The following is a 15,679-nucleotide window of genomic DNA, read 5'->3' as shown; positions in this document are numbered from 1 at the left end:
AATTTACTTCACCTTCCACTCCATCATTTGTTTTTCTTGACTCATTGTGATTTTATTATAATTATATTTATATTTTATCAAAATTTAATTTTAAAAAAGTGGGTGAAAGAAGTTGATGTGTATGAGATAAAGAGATGATAAGATTGTAAATGAGATATATAGATAATTGTGGTCTAAGCTTGTTTCTTATTTGTCACCACCTTTTTTTCATTGTGTAGCCACGTTTTTTCATAAAATTTTCAATTTTGTTCATGCTCCAATAAAGTACACTTATTCAACGTAAACGCAATTGAATAATTTCCTAAAAATTTGTAAACATAAAAAAATAATTGTCAAATTGCACAAAGCGTGTAACTGTACCTAGGTGCAGTCGCATGTATTGTGCGACTTGACCCTTTTCAAAAAAATAAATCAATAAATTTAAGATAATAATAATTAATTATTCAATAAATTATTTTTTTACTCTAAAAATAAATCATTAAGTTTAAAAAAGTTTCCTAAATTTTGTATAAAATTTATTATATTGATATTTTTTGTTGAATTTACCTTTCATATTATTTTGATACACAAATAATTAGTTAAAACTGAGTTGAGAGAGTTTATTTTAGGGAGAAGTTAGAGAAATAAAGTTTAAAATCAAAAAAGTAAATAGGGTGACTTCACAATGTTTTATGGGTGTTAGTGATGCCCTTTACTAATTATTCAGGCAGATTGGAGAATTATTACAGAAAAAAAAAGAGAATTTATCCTTGTTATAGATGATAGAAATCGTAACCTATTATAAAAATAAAAATAAAAACCTCTCCACCATCATACTGACCCAAAATTCTCCTCATTTACTAATTATTGAAAAACAAATGAGAAATTAAAAAAATAAAAATAAAGCAAATTTATACGGACAAAATAAATAATTAAAAAAAATAAAAACAATAGTGTTTATATCTCCTTCCCCTCTTCATGGTAAGTTGGCAGTGTAGGTAGAGTTAGGGGATATAAGGCAGAGCAAAGAAGTTGATTCACCCTTTTTGTAATTTTGTTCTTTCTCTCTCTCTCTCTTTATAAAAGAATGAAAATAGACAAGTGGTAACCAATTTAATTAGGTAGGTAAAATGTTTCACTCTTTTCTCCCCTAGATAAAATTACTTGTTAAGTGACAATTAGCTAGTAACTTTTTAAAAGGGAAAAAAAAATTCTAATGAAATAAAACTATATTTAATCTAATCAAATGATCCCAAAGCTTTAATAAAATGAGTGTAAGTATCCAAACTATGCTGTTAACACTTTTTATTTCACTCCACGTATTCGTATTTTGAGTCTTCAATATTTCAATATTGATATCGAGACTCAAATTTGTCCAAAAATACTATATATTTTTACGAAATAACAAAATTTGACTTTATAACACATATATTTGAATCTATACAACATATAACTCAAAACAACATAACATGTAAAATAAGCAAATAAAAACTTAAATTCATAAATAAACAATAATCACCATAATACTTAATACCTTTTATAGATTATGATATTTTAATTCTTAAAATTTTTCATTTTATTTGCGTAGAAAAATCCATTTTCTATATGTGAAATCTTTACGGTGAACAAACTAAGTCAATGTAATATTATTAACTTTTAATTCCAAAAAAAAAAGCTTTTATTAGTACGAAAACTTTATCAAAAAATTTCTATAAACAGATAATTTGTTCACATCCAAAAGTATTTAAAAAAAAAAAATCACTCCTTTCACTTTCAAGAGGCCTACTAAATGCACCTTGTAGAATTCTTTGTTACCCACCACCACAATTACAAATACAAATCTCCCTCTTTAATTTCATTTTCCCCCACCTTCTTTATTTGAAAACTACTTGCTCATGTGTTCCCCAACCCTCTACCCAAAAAATTGGTACCTACTATTCTCTCATCTTCTCACCCTCACCTTTATAATGTTTCAAGTGGATTATTTTCTTCCCTTACACACATATTGAGAGCCAAAAGAAGCAAGTTGTCAATTGGGGTAAAGCATGAATAATTCCTAAAGTCATAGGATTAATAATTAAGAAAATGAATACTTTAATCTCATTAAAAATCTGTACGACTTATTTGCATTTATCAACTTCAACAATTTAACTAATTAAATTCCTAGGAAATATTGTTAAAAGATGTTTTTGTATAAACTTAACAATATATTTTTGTATTTAAATAGTAGTTTAAAATATATTTTTGTATAAATCAATTTATTACAATTACATCTTCTATACAAATGTAATTCATAAAAAGCTATTTTAATACTTTCATTATTTTTAATCTATCATAAAATACTATTTGAAAATTTGAACGATAAACTAGTATATATTTTTTTTTGCAGGGCTCTCCATATTCGGGGGTTTAATAGGTTACATGCATTTCTTTTGCCCTCTCTTTGGAGGGGTTTAACCGTACCAGTATGATTTTTCTGCTATATTTCACTCGAATAATAACTTTGCGTGAAAATGTGGAGTTGGTGACTATGATTATAACTATTATATTACAAATGAACTGAGATAATGCTAATAGGAGAACCTACCACTTATTTTTAGTTGTTATAATTGAAATCTCCAATTTAAAATCACGTAAGACACAAACGACAATAAGAAACTTGACTCTAGTCAAGCCGAGTAAAGATATCTACACCTAACATCTAAGATGGAAATTGGTCTACATTGAATACATGTTGAAGACTATGTACTTGGTACTATAACAAAATTAATGTGATAAAACAAACCAGATCACCAAACTTAATATATGTACACTGACATGGTGTTGTTCAGATTAATGTATAAAAATTATGCATGGAGTAGAAGTAAAAGAAACAAGTGAAGGCAGGAGGTTGCTGGGAAAAAGGCAAAGAAGGAAAAACAAGGTGATGTTAATGCATTTTGTTTGTATTTCACCTACTTCTTCACCCACATCTTACTGTCCACTACTCTATCTTGGGCTTTTCCTTAAGATGCTCAATTCTATACACCTTCCCTTTTTACTATATCTAATCTAATTATTCCCTACCCACCTAATTATCGTTATCTCTTTTATTTTGAACCTATCTATATACCTTTTTATTTTCTCTCTTATGTCTTAGTAAAATAGAAATGAGAAACATCAATGACATAACGATGTGTTTAACAAATAATTTTTTTCTATTAATTTTTAGCTTTTAAATTTTTAATTTTTGGATTTTTTATTTTTAAAACGTATTTGATAAATTGACTTTTAAGTCAGAACCAAATAATTAATATGAGTTACCAAAACCAAGTATAGAACCAAGTTGTAATTAATAGTTTAAATTTAATCTACAAACCAAAACAAATTAATGTAAAAACGATTTGTTTTTTGGTATGAAATTTATTTTATTAAAACAGTTCATTTTGTATGGGACCGTTTCAACATAATTAAGTTATTTATCTAATTGATTACTTTGAAAATTGAAACAGTAATTGATTACTTTAATAGACAGAATTTGTATTTATAAAAAGGTTTTAAAAAGATGATTAAAGCTTTCACGTAATTTATCTTGCTTTTTCAATGCACCTTCTTGTGTAGGGAGATGACCAATTTTAGTCGCCATCAGTTAGGTAATTCAACCCAAAAAAACTTATTGCCATAGCTGGTCTCTGTCCTCAGCCGACCTTTACACATTTCCCCTAATTTCTTCCATTTTTTGTGTTCACAGGAAACAATATACAACAGAAAAAAAATCCGTTTGTTAATGTCCACAAAAAAGAATTTTATGAAAATACAACTAAATTTATTATTTACATAGAGTTACTCCCAAGAGAAACTCGAAACAAACTCGACTCAATAAGATTTATTGATGCATTTAAATTTTCAATTTTAAATGAATTCAACAAGTTACTAAATTTCAACTCATTTAAAATCTTTTTTACTGCTGAAACTAAAGAATTAAAATAGCACTTTTACAAGTTCAACAACTGAACATTATATAAGATAATCATTAATTACTCCTAATACACAAATCTTTAAAGAGCTTAGTAAGTGCATAAACCATAAGATGAATATTACATGTCCCTCTCATTTTACACTATTTTTAATTTTAATTTGTTTCACTGATTTTACACCATTTCTTTTTTAGCAATAATCTCACTCACATTCTTTCAATCTCATACACAAACTTATATTTTGTTTCTATCTTTACTACTAAATTTTATCATCTATTTATTTTTTACCTTATTTTCCAACTTAATTTTCCTTTTCACTAAATTTCACTCATTTTTCACCTATGAGATACAGACGGAAAGAGCCGTGTTGAAAAATTTGGAGATCCTGTGCAAACTTTTATTTTGCGCTTTATTCATAGTAAATATATATATTTTATTAATAAACTTTAACATATTTTTTTTGATTCACTTTTTCATACACGGGAGAAAGAGGAGGTCATGTGCTATCGATCACCTCGCACACCTTAAAAGACTCCTTTTCACTTAGACACCTACAGTAGAGGAGAGCATAGTATACTACTACGTACGTAAAAAGCCAGAATGATTCAAAGATTAAACAATTTCCATGAAGATGGGAGTTTAGTGGAGGATAGATATTTAATGCTCTAAAGGACACCAAGTGAGAATCTAAGTAGGACAACAGAAGGCTTAACAAAAGCAATGTGAAGAGGAGAAAGCAAAGGTTATCCTACCTAAGTGATAATATTATGGCTGACACATCCAGCTCTGCAGCACGTGGGTATCATGTGCTTAGGCATTTGAAGACGATTAAAAAACAGGTCATATGAGCATTAAGCACCTTTTTTTCTTTTGGTAAAATGTTGCAAATCAATGATCACTTGAAAATAATCTTTTTATTATTCCAATGATCAAAGATAACATAACGTATATTTATTTCGCTTAATTTCATCTACAAAAAGTCATGACCAAGTTTAAAGTCTAACCAAACCCACATTAATAATCATTTATTTTGAGCTTATACACATCCAAATTTATGAATTTAATGGGTCTAAGATCCATGAATTGTCCTTACTCTAATTGTCCATGAATTGTCCTTACTCTAATTGTTTTACAATTTTAGGATTCAAAACAAATCTTGGTTATTGACTATAAGAGTCTATGGATCGGATATAAATTGAGTCCTATTATATAGATCGAGTTTAGGTCAAAATCGTGTCTATTCTTGGTCAATGGATAGATTAGATTTAGGTTGAATCTTAAAATATTAGATCCATAACTAATTTTAGGATTCAAATATGACTCCAACCAATTGTATTTCAAAAAATAAAAATTCTTAAATTAACGTTGGGTATTGGAAGGTCGCAAATTCTTGTGAGACGATTTCTTCGAGAGATCATCTTTAATTAGTACGGCCCATTATATATTTTTTAAAATATTGTAAGTAAATATTAAGAATAATGTAAGTAGACATTAAAAGTATAGAAAGTAGATATTAAAAATACGATAAATAAGCATTAAAGATAATGTACATAGACATTAATCTTTAATGAGTTAGGCTTAAAATATGTCTCTTAAAGAGACGGTCTCTCAAGAGACTAACTGTTGGTAGGTTCAACTGATTCTTAAACCCCATAATCATCCCTACTCCAAGTTACATATATCAAACATACCTATTATTTCCAACTAAATGAATAATATAATGTAAAAGCAATGAACACAACAGAATTGAACTATTATTATCAAGGTGAAGGCGTGATTAGTCATTAATTGTTAACGAAATAATCCTCCAAGTAAGATATATATGTTTGTTTTAAAATTCCAATGGCTTCGCTTTTACTCGAGCCTTACATAATGAAACAATCTTGACTATGATTCAGCATTACTAAAATTTTATCATTGTTTCTATTTTTAAAATTTTTTTTAGGAGTGAGAAAAAAGGAACAAGCTACCTAACTTAAATTTAGGTTGTCCTTTACCCCATGTGAGACACCCGAAATATTGTTGGAATAATCAGGTTTTTCTGCACCAAATGACCCACATGAATGAAGAAAGTTGATAATAAAAGGTAGGATAAAAGCTTCTACGTGACTTCTTCAACTAAATACCAACTCTTTTCATTAAACGACGGCTATTTCTATCTTATAATAACTGAAACTGATAAGGTCATCCACATGAAATTTGGATCTCACTCATATTAGTCCATCTCTAGATCATTCCGCTCCCAAGAATTTTAAATGATAATCCAATCAATTTTTGAGGCATGCACTATCTGCCAATCATACACCTCATAATATAATTCATAGACGTATATGTTACTCAAAATTATATATCCATGTTTAATAGAAATACATGAATTTGATTTGACTATTTAAAAAAAAAAAACCAAGTATTTAATCCAAAACAAAAATGTCCGAGTGTCCGACTCATATCCTAGTATCAAAAGTCCAACAAGCGGACTTGAGGTAAAGCAAAGAGAATGAGCATATGATGAACTATATATTCCATCTCTTCATGTTTTTCCTTCAATGAACTCACATACATATTTAAGTGAGAAAACCTAATCCTCTCTTCGTTTTTAGGACTCTTAGTTAGCATAGATGGTATAACATAAGTAAAACTTCAAATGACCGAAGGACGAAGATTCTATAAGAAGCGTATCAATAAATTGCTTGGCAAATCTCAATTTTTTAAGGATGATGATCAATGGACGGGTCTAGAGAAAAGAATTCATTAAAATTAAAGTTAGAAGAGGAAGAACTGCTAATAGTTCTGAAGTAATGCAAACATAAAGAACAAGATGTTCATGATTGCCTTAAGTCTGTTGCAAGGTGCCAAGATACTAGACAGTAATGGATTTCCTATAGAGTATAGTGTTCTAAGCAAGTCTAAGGACAACCCCAAAGCAAACTTATTATACTTTTCACATCATTTAACCTCTTTTTTTTAGCAACTTCATACAACCATTTAAGATGGGTCAGGTCTTAGCAAGTATGAATATATACTAAGATGTAAGAAGTATGACGAATGAACTTTGTAAATATGATGTTACTATTTCATACAGACAGTACTAAATAGGATATGAATGATGTTTTACTTGTGTGATCTCTTTAGTTGATACGTTTGCGAACTTCATAGATGTAGCTCAGGACGACCACTGCTGCTGCAACGGCTACTCCAACCGCACTCTGAGCCAATATAGTGGTGTCCTTGCAAATTGATTTGGCACTGCTTGGGGTAAATCCTAGTTCCGAAAGCTTCTTGTGTGAGGCTGCATAGTCCCGGAAGAACGCATACTCATCCTGATACAGCCCAGAAGTAGTATGTTTGAGTAGAATACAACCCGATGCATATAATGGGAACAGAAAATCTAAGATATTATATCCAACTAGTTCAGTATTTCAGCTGCCTTAATTTTTCATGAATTGAGCAAATCTGAACAAATTCCTCCATAACTAATTGAAATCATAAAACAAAAGTAACGACAGTCAGCTTAGGATATTACAAGTTCTAGGGCTCTAATAAGAAAAAGGCAATCTAACCTAGCATGAATGCTACAGAAGGTTAAAACTAAGAAATATCTGTTGTCTAAGCCCTATTCTTTTCACCTTATTTTTGCTCAACTAAGATTGTTTTATTGGATTAGAAGTTACATTTAATGTTAGAAATTGATTTTTACTATCATACAAATTCAAAACTAAACTTTGCTGAATGAAACAGATTTACAATCAAACCCAATTGTTTTCTTTGCAATTAACGAATTTACTTATCAGATCATGTTGCACAGCCTATATCTAAATGGATATAAATTAAACTAGCATAAGCCATAGAATCAAAACCCTACTTCAAGATTAGATCAAGACCAAAAGTCCCAAGTGAATCTAATTAATCTGAGATTGGAAACAATGTAGGTGTAGAAGCTGAAACAGTAAAGGGAATTCTTGGTGTGGCTTCAGTCACCATCATTTATGTTGCCGCCCATAGCCATTACCATAACAAGCAATTAAGCATTATTGTAACAGAAATGAATGATGCATTGAGTTTAAGATAGACCAAAAAATGACCAAGATATGAAAACTAAAACAATTTCATTTCAGCTTCTTCAATCAATAAGTAATACTATACTGCAACAAACACTCTAAGAAAAAACAAGCATTGAACAATCCAAAACTTAAAGACAAAAATTGTAGCGATCCAACAACAGTGTTTTTTGAAATTCACATATCATTAAACCACATACAAGAAGTTCAAACTAGAGTTAGATCATATACCTTAGCATACAAATCAACAAAAGGTCGAAAAGCAGGATCCTCCACCAAGGTTCTATCAGTAGGAAGTTGCAACAGTCCCTCAGATTCTCCTTTCAACAATTCCCTGGTGAGGAGAATCAAAAGACATTAATGTTTTGGAACAAGTACAAATAAACCCGATAAACATTCAACTTGAAAGGCACAAAAAATATTTACAAAAAAATCTCTTACACAAAATAGGAGTTATCAAACTTGAGCGGTTCGTGGGTCCATGGGCCATCAAAGCCTGATCTCTCTGGATGTGCCCTTCCCTATGTCACCAAAAGCAAAGCCAAAGTTTAAGTCAAATCAGTAAGGTATTGAAATACTGATCCAGCAAGCAAGAGCATTACCAGGGTATGACCCCCCGACAGGGCCACAATGTCTTTGTCAGTCAGCCCCATCCTGTAGAATATGTCCCTCAGATGTAGTGCACCTATAATGAACATCAACAGAGAGAACCATCACCTAGTGACACAAACTTATTCAAATTAACAAAATACTGTAAATAGAAGTGAGAAGTGAGAAATTTGAAATTAAAAATTGAAAATTTTGCAACATAAACCTGTACTTGTATAGGTTTCAACAACACCAAAGAATACCAGAAAATGTTCTAACATCAAGAGATCATGACAAAGTTTCCACTTTCCATCAATAGCAACAGCCAAGTTCTTTAAATATCCCAGGTTTTTAACATATGCTGATACACTACAATCAACATATCTTTTACTTGGAGCAAGTGAGGTAAGTTATTTGAGGCACCATTCTTCGAAGTGATAAAAAAAAACATGAAAGCCCACCTTTTCAAAAGCCTACACAGGTTCAATCAGATGGTGCATTTTTTGAGGCTGTTACAAAATTACATCCAATTCTTGAGCTTTTTAATCCAGAGAATGCAGCACTGATGTAATTTGCACTTGCTGCACATGGCAATAACAATGGCAATAACAATGCCAGAGCTCCCAAAAAATTGAGGTCAGATTCATGAACCAACAAATCAGTTCTAATGTTCGTCCATAAGATTCTTCTCTATTCATTTCGATTTTCTACCATCTTAATTTGTAGGTCTAGGTCATTCATATCATTTTCCACTCATGTCCTCTAAGTCATCTTCAGTCGTCCTCCCCATATTTTTAAGTCTCCTAAGCTCCAATTTACTATCTTGCTTACCGATTTGCTAATACTCCATCTTTGCACATGCTCAAACCATCTTAAACGATTTTCTTTCATCATTTTCTCATTATTTGCAACTTCTAAACCGTTTCTAATAACTTCGTTTCGAATTCTAAGATATGCTCATCCATTCATTGAATCATTCACATTTCCGCTGCTCTCATCTTTCTACTATTATCCTTTTCAAAAGTCCAATATTTTGATCCATATAGTAGAGCCGGTACAATGATTGTTTGATAAAACTTACTCTTTAACTTTAAGGGCACACATCGATCATATAACATTAGAATAGCCGCTGTACATTTTTGCCACCCACACTTAACTCTATGGATCACATCTTGTTGGAAGTCTCCACTACTCTGCAAGTCTGAAATATAAACTCAATATTTAAAGCAACCACATGAAGCAATTTCTTTTTAATCTAGCTTTATAATGACCCTCACTATCTCGTTTGTGCTAAATTACACTCCATTTTTGTCACCCCTACTTAACTCTATAGGTCACATCCTGTTGGAAGTCTCCAATACTCTGAAGTCTGAAATATAAACTCAAAATAATTAAAGCCACCACATGAAGCAATTTCTTTTTAATCTAGCTTTATAGTGACTCTCGCTATCTCGTTTGTGCTATAATTACAATTCATTTTTGCCACCCATACTTAACTCTATGGGTCACATCTTGTTGGAAGTCTCCACTACTCTGGAGTCTGAAATATAAACTCAAAATATTTAAAGCCACCACATGAAGCAATTTCTTTTTAATCTAGCTTTACAGTGACTCTCGCTATCTCGTTTGTGCTAAAATTACACTCCATATACTCTGTCTTGCTTTGACTTAATTTGAATCTCATGAATCCCAACTCTTGACTCTATCATTCTAACTTAGCATTTACCTTTGTCGTGGTCTCTTCTACAAAAACAATGTCATCGATAAACAACATACACCAAGGCACATTTTCTTGTATCGATCGATGAGGGGTTTGGGTCAAACCTTAATGAAGGTCAATTGTGATTGAAAAATCTTTTTTGCCCCTCCACATAACCTAACATTCCTCTTCACTTCTCAATAAATATCTCGCACTATATTATTGTATTTCTTATAAATGTTCTTTGTCATTTCCCACCAATTTTCAAGTCAATAAAACTATGTGCAATTCTCTTTTTCTAGCCCTATAGTAATTTATTATTTGTCTCATAAAATAAATTGCTTTCATTATAGATTGACTTGGCATAAATCCAAATTGGTTCTCTGATATGGAGGTAGATCTCCTTATACATATCTCTATCACTCTCTTCCATAACTTTATAGTATAGCTTATGAGTTTTATTCCTCGATACTTAGAGCAATCTAGGATATTTCCTTTATTCTTGTAAATTGGCACTAGAGTACTTCTCCAGTCAATAAGCATTTTGTTTTTCCTCCAAATGTGGTTGAATAGATCATTTAGCCAAGTCACCTAATCGGCCTAAGAAAACTCCATACCTCAATACATATATCATCTAGCTCAACCACTTTCTTTAGTTTCATTTTTTTCAAAATCTTATCCACCTATGCTTGTTGTATTCTTCGCATGAATTTGTATTTTCATCTGAGGGAATGCATTATTGTGTCCCTCACAGCATATCCTTGCTTTTTGTTGAATAGCTTATCAAAATACTCCCTTCATCGATCATTGATGTTTTCATCCTAAACTAAAATGTTAATATCGTTATCCTTAATACATTACACTACACCTATGTCATTAGTTTTTGTTTGCCTCCTTTTTCCATCCTACATATATCTTTTTCTATTTCTTTAAAGTGTAGTTTGTCAAAAAATACTTCTTCAAAAGTGTTAATATCGTCTTACCATAAATCTCTATGAGTATCCTACTAGATTTTTATGTACAAATCACAAAAAGACGATATACATCAGAAAAAATACTTCAGATGCGTTGATAACAATAGGGACCCAACATATGAAAATGCTAACAGATTATCTTCAATACCTTGTTTCGCATCTGGAAGCCTCCCTTCCTTGGGACACACATTAGAATCCTGAAATGATGTTGTGAAAATCTCAGCATATTGTACCAACCCGAATAAATACTTCCCCTTAACATAACATTATCACACACCTTTCTTCCAGGAACAAATTCAACAGTAGGTCCACCGGTGACCTCAACTGCAACAACCCCAGCAAGCTGCAAAGAGAGACAACATTCAATGAAAATTTCAAAGAAAATACTGCTAATAATCTCCAATGTATTTGACCAGCTTGAGAATGCATTAAAGTCCAGTATAGAAAAACCCTAGAATCTAGATATGTGGAACTAAAGCGGAACAAATTTAAATGGTTTACAAACTGTAACATTGTTAATTACAGCCTTGAATAAACTCTAGATCAAGAACCCTCTTATACAATCGATACCACAAAAAAAGATTCCTCCTAATTCGAACTAGTACAAAACATTTAAATCATTTGTACACATTAAAATTAAGATTTGGTATGATTAAAACATAATTACATTAACAATGTAAATTTTCATGTAGTATTCAATTGATATTCTTATACTTTATATTGTGCAATAATGTACTACCCAACATGGATATAATATAAAAATATTTATTGTTGCATCAGTAAGATTAATGTGGAACAAAGAAGCATGGGAAAAATGCCTTGCATTTGAATTTGAAACATATGGAATAGACAAATCACCACCACCCCCTCCCCCTTCGATATTAAAAAAAGCATAATAAGTGGTCAAATAAGCGAAAAGTATGATCACCTGATAGACGTCTGCATATGTAATCTTTGGGTGTTTGGATTTCACCTCCTCTGAAATCAAACAAAAAATCAATGAGGAAAATGTAGAAAAGTTTTAAAATTGATAAGATAAAGATCATAGTGAGAAATACACTGGTCATTATGTTGCAAGGAAGGTAGGTATACTACTACAGCAGTACGACGCTATGCCATTTAGTATAGATCTTGGTGGATCAATATTTAGACGGATACTAATATGTACAAAATTATCCCTAAAGACTTCAAAACATTAAAGGGGTTGATTTGAAGGATCGCATTAATTCAACCAGAGAGAAATCACTAACTACATTATGCATTTAATATTTTTGTTACAGAGCAGCGAAATTGTGTACTTAAAATCAGATAAATTATGTGACTGAAGCCTAAAAGAGGGGCTGCATTCTAAAAAGAACAGGAAGCCAACAAACAAAGTTCATAATATCAGAGACAAAAGAGGCCTGTATATAATGGAAGTAGCATATGAAGGCATAGCCATCTACAGCGAGCCGAACCTCCTGTTTTGAGTTTGATGGATCAAGCCAGCCTAATTTATTATATACAAACTTCATCAGGCAGAAGCAGAACAAAATATGATGCCTTCAATAACTAGAGATACCCTTTCCGTAAACATAAAAACCTCACAACAAAATCGTTATCGTAGTGAATACAAGTATCGTAATCTGGTTCAATCTAAGCAACCGCAATTCCCTCATTGTAGACTATCAATCAATTAGTAGGAAATTTTCAGAAGTCGAGTTGTTCATTAAATGACTCAAAGCTATTTCTAACTTGGTCACTACGGTAAGGACACCAAGTAAATAAGTCAAACTGAATATTATCACTGCATCTAAGTTTGTAACTGTCATACCTTTCACACACAAGACATCCTCCAAAAGAAAATAGAAAGGGGGGAGGGGGGCAACCAAAAAGCAGTAGTGACCTTAAAAGTTAGGTATTTAAGTCAATACATTTCCGACATTTTTGTGAAGCCTCATAGCATTATGTCCAAAAACAGTTGCTCTTCTCAATCATCCTTATTAATGCAATAAAAACTTTTGACAATTATATGAAGTTAAACCTAAGATGCTACAACTCATTCCCATGTATCAACTACTATAGTTGGAATAAAATGAATCACGCTTGGATCGATTCTCACCTAACCCTCTCTTTCCTTCAGCTCACCTTGTAATCCAAAAAAAATTGATTTACGCTAGGACTTCAGAGGCTATAAAGACTACATCAAATGATCACTTCATATTCCCCAACCAAAAGGAAATGTAGCACATACAATGAAAATTAGAAGACTCCATCCAGATGCGTTTGTGATTCTCAAAACATGTCAAAAAGAAGGTTTAATTGGGCTCTTGTGAGCATGAAGCACTGAACTACATCTCTTCTGCAATTTCTATATGCCACACTTTTATAGTAGGACTCAAAAACTTGCTTTTTGCATTCATTACATTTGACATGGTTATAATATTGAACTTTCACTATTATGCATGAGACAAGACTGTTGGCTTCTTTTCACTTCTACTCAAATTCATCAGGAATTGCGAAAATCAAATATGTATATAGTTTCTTCTCCAAAACCACCACGATTTGTCAACCAGTTTTTCTCCCTGCTGCTACATCAACTTTACCAGGACATTACGTTCGTTTACAAGATATAGTGTGCATGCATTATAACCTAGAAAATGCTTTAAGTCATGCTAGCACAGCAGCAACGTCCAAAACCAATGAATAAACCATCAATCATGTTCATGCAACAACTTTAATGATACCCAATCTCAATATTCAACTACACCTTTCAACCATGCCAATCACACAATAAAATTAATGATTATATTCTTTAACTTTAAAATCTTCCACCAATATCATTTAACTCTCAACAATTCTCCACACTCCAACATTCAATCTCAACATAAACAACCTACTGTCTCATATACCGCTTCCCATCAATAACAAACCAAACACAATATTAACCGGAAATATTATCATTCATTACCAAATCAAACATCAAACTACCAGAACTATCACTTATCAGTAAATCATAAGTTCATCAAATTCCAATGTTTAATTGGAGTAATAAATAGATGCCAAACCCTAATTTTTGACATTCTTATAAGATACTAAACTAAACAAATCACTAAACCAAAATCACTCCAAAAACTTAAATTAATCCAAAAAACACATTAAAACAGCAAAACCTAAGCGAAAACAACGAAATGAAACAGATACAACAAAAGAAGAAAACATATATCATACCACACCAATCGATAGCTTTCTTCAGACCGTTATTAGCACCATGAGCGCACTCTTCTTCATTCCTGATTGAACCGTTAGGGCCACCAGTCTTCGTCTTCGCACAATACGTTCCGGCGTCATGCCATCTAGAGAGAAATGTATCAAAATTAGAGAGAGAAAGAGAGAAAAATGGAGTACTCGATAAGATTGAAGAAGTCAAAGGCGAAAGAAAGAATATTACGCGAGACGCAGCATGAGTGGAGCGCAATTGCGACTAGAGATGAGAGCACGAAGATCGCGACGAGCTTTATCGATTTCCTTGAGATATTCAGTGTCGACGACTGGTATCGCCATTAATGAAGCTCTTAGTCAAGGAGAAGAAGGATGAAAGATGCGAAATGGAAAATGGCAATATTGCTTTTGATAGTTATTTGTGTGTCGAATTTGTTGTAGATAAACCCTTTGCGTTATTGGTTGTTGTCATTTTAGGATTCGTAATATATAATATAATCCATTAATTGTGCCAATGCCCATATGGCCTTGCATACTATTGCGTGCGAGCACATAAAAAATACATGATCAACTCACCATTGGATATTTCTTCATTTGTAACTTTTTGTTTGTTTTTACTATTTGATTTTTGACTTATCAAATATTTTATATTCGGAAAAAATACTTATTTGGTAAATAATTTTTAAATCGACTAGAAAATATACTTTAAACTAGTTAAAAAATGATTTTTAAGTCAAAATAAATATGTACTATCCCCGGCTATTTCCATTGGTTTTTACTTGTTAGCTCCTTTCTTCTGTCATAACCAAGTCAATTAAACTAGCCAACAATCAACTTTAATACATTATCATACTCTTTTATCATCCTAAATTTGCTGTATTTTTTGACATTAACTCGTACTCCCTTCTTTGTTCTTATTCATTAACCTACCTCTAACATTTGGGGTAAATAGATCATGCTAGAGGAATACTAGCTTGTCTCACTAATTTTTATATATTTTTTAAAAATTGTTTTATTTAGATAGATGGGTCAATCAAGATTTTATTCAAGAGTTAAAGGCAACTCATATAACCAAACGCACCTATAGAGATAAGAATTTAAACAGTGTAACTCATAAGCATCATTTATCAGCATCATTAAATTTATGTACTTACAATTATTTGTACATATTCTACAAACTAACAATTGTAAGTACATATATTAATAAGAGACAAAGAGAAGCAA

At 31.5% G+C, this 15,679-nt stretch overlaps 1 protein-coding gene across 1 annotated transcript; it reads right to left on the bottom strand.

Moving 5' to 3' along the window:
* Nucleotides 1-6,840: 6,840 nt before the first annotated feature.
* On the bottom strand, nt 6,841-14,921 carry LOC130798854 (L-ascorbate peroxidase 3). Its single transcript, XM_057661953.1, has 9 exons — nt 14,685-14,921; nt 14,465-14,589; nt 12,183-12,232; nt 11,532-11,597; nt 11,403-11,451; nt 8,596-8,678; nt 8,435-8,514; nt 8,225-8,327; nt 6,841-7,255 (listed from the first exon to the last, which is right to left on the bottom strand). Exons 1-9 carry the CDS (start codon nt 14,795-14,797, stop codon nt 7,064-7,066), a joined length of 861 nt encoding a protein of 286 aa, XP_057517936.1. The 5' UTR covers nt 14,798-14,921; the 3' UTR covers nt 6,841-7,063.
* Between the last annotated feature and the right edge of the window lie 758 nt (nt 14,922-15,679).

This window comes from Amaranthus tricolor, chromosome 1 (assembly GCF_026212465.1).
Source record: "Amaranthus tricolor cultivar Red isolate AtriRed21 chromosome 1, ASM2621246v1, whole genome shotgun sequence".
In the NCBI taxonomy this organism is placed as follows: domain Eukaryota; kingdom Viridiplantae; phylum Streptophyta; class Magnoliopsida; order Caryophyllales; family Amaranthaceae; genus Amaranthus; species Amaranthus tricolor.
Note: the sequence above shows the minus strand (reverse complement) of the source record. Positions and strands in the feature narration are given on the sequence as shown.

What these genes read in the sequence shown, in the direction of transcription:
- LOC130798854 (XM_057661953.1), bottom strand. Translation starts at nt 14,797, where the DNA reads ATGGCGATACCAGTCGTCGACACTGAATATCTCAAGGAAATCGATAAA. An exon ending in CCACTCATGCTGCGTCTCGC is followed by an intron (nt 14,590 to 14,684) that starts GTAATATTCTTT and finishes ATTTCTCTCTAG; the next exon opens with ATGGCATGACGCCGGAACGT. An exon ending in TGTCGGGGGGTCATACCCTG is followed by an intron (nt 8,515 to 8,595) that starts GTAATGCTCTTG and finishes TTGGTGACATAG; the next exon opens with GGAAGGGCACATCCAGAGAG.